The sequence below is a fragment of the Ailuropoda melanoleuca genome, chromosome 13, assembly GCF_002007445.2.
Source record: "Ailuropoda melanoleuca isolate Jingjing chromosome 13, ASM200744v2, whole genome shotgun sequence".
In the NCBI taxonomy this organism is placed as follows: Eukaryota; Metazoa; Chordata; class Mammalia; order Carnivora; family Ursidae; genus Ailuropoda; species Ailuropoda melanoleuca.
Genome location: NC_048230.1, coordinates 72,409,080 through 72,413,455, shown reverse-complemented (window position 1 = coordinate 72,413,455; position 4,376 = coordinate 72,409,080). Strand labels below are relative to the sequence as shown.

The window sequence follows — 4,376 nt, the reverse complement described above, 5'->3', positions numbered from 1 at the left end:
CCCCAGCGGGCCAGCCATGGGTGCGAACCAGGGGCCCCGGGCCGCCATAGCCTACAAGCACTCCACCTGGAAGTGTTTGAATTAGTTAAGACATGTAAATGTTCTGAAATTTCACATGCATGGTCTAGGTGCACGGCGTCTCCTGAGAAGAGATCTGGCCATACCAGGCCACATCCCCACAGGGCAACCCGGGGTGGGGCTGCCCCCCTCTGGCGGGATCGTGGTCACCAGCCCCTGGCAGGCGGCAGCGTGGGAAACGGTATAGCTTCTAAGTCCGAAAGAAGCAAACGGACTGGCTTTGCCGCATACTCCCAGTGAGCCTCAGGGAAGACGATCCGTTCTGACACCCCCAAACCCTCCAAAACTGGGGCTAATGGTGCCACTGTGCAGGCTGCGAGGAGGCAGCTTTCCCGCCCGTCCTTACTAACAGTGCGTGCTGTCTATTGGGTATAATTTTGCTATTGTGTTACCTGTGTCCCAACATCCCCCAGGGAGCTGACTGACCCTCGTTTTGTCTTTCGCCAGGGGGCTAACAGCACTTTGGGGACGGACCTGACCGGAACGACGCGTTCCGCTGTCCATCTAGAAAGCCGCTACCTCCCAGCCAACTTCTCGCCCCTGGTCTTCTTCCTCCTGCTCTCCTTCATGATGGCCTGCTGCCTCGCCGCGTTCTTTCTCCTCCAGCGTCAGCCCAGACCCAGGGAATCTTCCATAGAAGACCTCCTCACCTCCCAGGTCACCCTCCACTCCATCCGGCCACGGGAAGGGGATGACCTGGGCCCCCCAGATCCAGGGCCTAGCAGCAAGGCCCAGGGGCTTCCAGAGGAGAAAACGGCCTCCGACCACCCAGCCCACCTGGCCTTCATCTACGTCCTGGTGGCCTTTGTGAATGCGCTCACCAACGGCGTGCTGCCGTCCGTGCAGACCTACTCCTGCCTCTCCTACGGGCCTGTGGCCTACCACCTGTCCGCCACCCTCAGCTCCATGGCCAACCCTCTCGCCTGCTTCCTCTCCATGTTTCTGCCGCACAGGTCCGCCCCAGCTGGCCCTGGGGAACTCTTGTTGGGATCTATTTCATTCTAGAAGTCAGAATTCCAAACCCCAATGGTCAGGTTCTGCGTACAGAACATGGTTTCTAGGGCTTGACTGCCTGGGTTCAAATCCCAACTCCACCACTTCCTAGCTATGGGGTCCCGGACAAATCACTTCTCTTTGTGCCTCAGGGATACTTATCTAGAAAATGGGGATAATAGTAGTTCTACCTCCTAGGGTTGCTGGGAGCATAAAATGAGCTAATTTGGTAAAGATTTTAGGCAGTACCTATGTATGGCAGGTCCAGAGGTGTTGACGGGCCACTGGCCCTGGAGGAGGAATGTGCAGGTAGGAGCTGAGGGTCCCATTTACAAGTGGGAAACCTGAGCCTCACAGAAGGGGTCTAATCTCGTGGTCTAATTCCCAGCATTTCAGCCCTGCCCTCCTGCCTCCAGCTCACACTGGCTCCATTACAGCTGTAGTTCTGGAAGAGTGGCTAGGCAAACTGATAAAATGCACATCGAGCCGGCCTAGATGGGGACCTGAGATTTCAAATTTTAGTACACAACCAAAGTGGTTCCATGGCAGGGGTTCAGACCCTAGGAGGAGACACCTGGACTTTGAGGTCATGAAACTTGAGGGCGCACAGCCTCCCAGCCCCCGCTCTGCCCTGCGTGCCCTCACGGGCCTCTCTGAACTGCTTGCACCCCCCTTCCCCAGCCCAGGAAGGAGGGAGAACAAGATAGGAGAGTCGGACAGAAAATGTCACATTGCCAGAAAGCTGAATTTTCTCCCTTAGGGCTTGAAACTGGAAGGAAGCTGGAGATTTCTGGGGAAGTGGAAGGAGAGGCCACCGATGTGTGGAATAGGAGGGCCTAGAATGTTCGAAATACGCAGTCTGAAAGCCAGGGACTCCAAGAATCTTGAAGTAGAAAGAGTCCTTAGAGGCAGGGGCAGGCCCTCTGCTCCCACCCAGGACTTGGCGTTCTGAAGAACGTGCACAGGGGGGCCCCAGGGTGATGACCTGGGATACAGGACAGGGTCCTCCATTGTCACACCGGTGGAATGCATCCAAGCCAGCCGTCAGGAGGGCCCTAGATCATGTAGACCTCGTGTTGTAGATGACACCAGAGGGGAAGGGGTCACCTGAGGTCGCACAGCCTGCCGTGCCAGGCTCCAAGCCACATTCTTGTCAGGCCGGCTTCCTGGCTGAGGCTGGGAATGTTGCAGGAGGAAATGACAGCAGACAAAACACTGGGTGGGGCCCCGGGCCAGACCCTGCGCGCTCTGTTCCACGGTTCCAGCAGCCCTGAAAAGCTCCTCGAGCAGGTGAGGAAGCAGGCTCAGGGGCCAGTCCTGCAGCTTCAATGGGAAGTAGGATCTGAACCAGGTCCCCGCAGCAGCAGTCCATTCTCTTTCTCCTGCCATGAATGTGCAGGGTGACTTAGACCCGTGTTGCCCCTCAGGAACCTCATTGACCCACTTGAGCCAGGTGGCCTGGAAGTTTCCACATGGATCTGACCTCTAACCCTAGAGATGCTGACCGTTCTATACAGTGCCCAGGGTAGGAGAGGCAGAGGTCCTCTCCTCCATTCTCCTCCTCTACTCTGCCCTAGGTCTCTGCCCTTCCTGGGGGTCCTCACCGTGCTTGGGACTGGCTTTGGGGCCTACAACATGGCCATGGCCGTGATGAGCCCCTGCCCCCTCATGCAGGGCCACTGGGCTGGAGAGATCCTCATTGTAAGTATCTGGCCTGTGGAGCTGCCTCCCTCCCTACCCCTCACCGAGCCAAGGTGCTTTCTGTTGGCCAAAGTCTTTGTGTTTGCTCCTGAAGGAAACCCCAGGTGGGGTTGGGCCGGGGAAGGGGTGCTTCTCATTCGGGAATGGAGGCTTAGAAAGATGAGGTGGCTGGTTCAAGGTGACATTCCAACCTCTCCCCTGAATGCTACATGCTTCCTGCCATGTGTATCTCAGCCCTGGCCTTCTCCCAGATGCCCCTGACTTGATCATGGGGGGACACAAAGGCTGTTGGGTTCTCCTTTGCCCTGGAGGTGTGTGTCAACTCATGGGGGCCCCTTAGCCGTAGGGGATCGCCCCCAAAGACTATTGACCTTAAAGATTATTCCATGCGGTTCCCTGAGCCCAGTTAGGTCACCCCGCAAGCATCCTTCTCCCCTAGGGCTCACCCCAAAGCTCCCTTCACTCTGCATCTCTGCCGCCCGGTATTCGCAGGTGGCCTCGTGGGTGCTGTTCATTGGCTGTCTGAGCTACGTCAAGGTGATGCTGGGCGTGATCCTGCGCGACCGAAGCCGCAGCGCCCTCGTGTGGTGCGGGGCGGCAGTGCAGCTGGGCTCCCTGCTCGGAGCTCTACTCATGTTCCCGCTGGTCAACGTGTTGAGGCTCTTCTCCTCCGCCGACTTCTGCAGCCTGCAGTGCTCCGCTTAGGACACCTGGCGCGGTCCAGTACAGGACCCTGACCCGCCCCCATTACTAACACCGTCAACTGGAGCAGAGCACACGCCCAACGTCACAAGGGGAAGTGGCGGGGAGCTGGGAGGCAGAGGCTGAGTACTTAAGATCCACGCCAGTTCCCCTCGGGAAAGGCAGAGAACGCCACAAGGCCTCCCACTGGACCGGGAACTGCAAAACACACCCCTACCCCGATGCTGTGTTTCCGTGCCCGCAACTCCATTGCAGAACTCCTTTGGATCCTGAGAGAGAGGGCAGGTTTGCAGACCCAGCTGGAGGGAGGCTCAGGGGTGTGGGAAGGGAGAGACCACTGAGAGGGTGAGCTAGCCCTTGCAGGCTGTGTGACCTCGGGGAAGTCACTTATTTCTCTGTACCTCGGTTTCCTAAAGTGGGGATTATGATAAATAGCACCTACCTCATGGCCTTAGCACAGGGATCAAGGGGAGAGGTGCCCGGCATGTAGCAAGCCCTCTTGGGCCATTTCCTGATCTGATGCCCAACAGAAATAACAAGGTAGAAATAACAAGGCATGTAGCAAGCCCTCTTGGGCCATTTCCTGATCTGATGCCCAACAGAAATAACAAGGTAGAAGCTGGCCTACACGGCCGTAAAGTGGCCAGGGTGGTTGAGAGATGACCCCTGCCCCGTATCCCTTTTCCCACTCTCCTCGCAGAGAAGCTTCTCAAAGACAGATGGCGAAAGGTGAAATCCTGGGCATCCTGACTCCCTAGTTGCCAATATGGATGGACGTTGTACCCCTCACACCCCTTCCTGCTCCTTGGAAAATGAGTGACCTCCTGGGAGGCAGAGAGATGATGGGGGGAGGGGCTACACCAAACCTCTGGAAGTGAGTCTCCCCCCCCCCCCCCCCCACC

The 4,376-nt window shown here is 57.5% G+C and overlaps 1 protein-coding gene across 9 annotated transcripts in view; it reads left to right on the top strand.

Moving 5' to 3' along the window:
- SLC52A3 (solute carrier family 52 member 3) overlaps window positions 1-4,360 on the top strand; it is a 14,362-nt gene extending 10,002 nt beyond the window's left edge. For 8 of the 9 annotated variants that reach the window (XM_034641258.1, XM_034641257.1, XM_034641256.1 and 5 more), the window contains 2 exons: window positions 2,649-2,772; window positions 3,265-4,360. In XM_034641258.1, coding sequence (XP_034497149.1) covers window positions 2,649-2,772; window positions 3,265-3,477 — 337 coding nt within the window. In that variant the 3' untranslated portion in view covers window positions 3,478-4,360. The remainder of the gene's footprint in view (window positions 1-2,648; window positions 2,773-3,264) is intronic. The other variant, XR_004619824.1, reaches the window with a different exon arrangement.
- The last annotated feature ends 16 nt before the right edge of the window (window positions 4,361-4,376 follow it).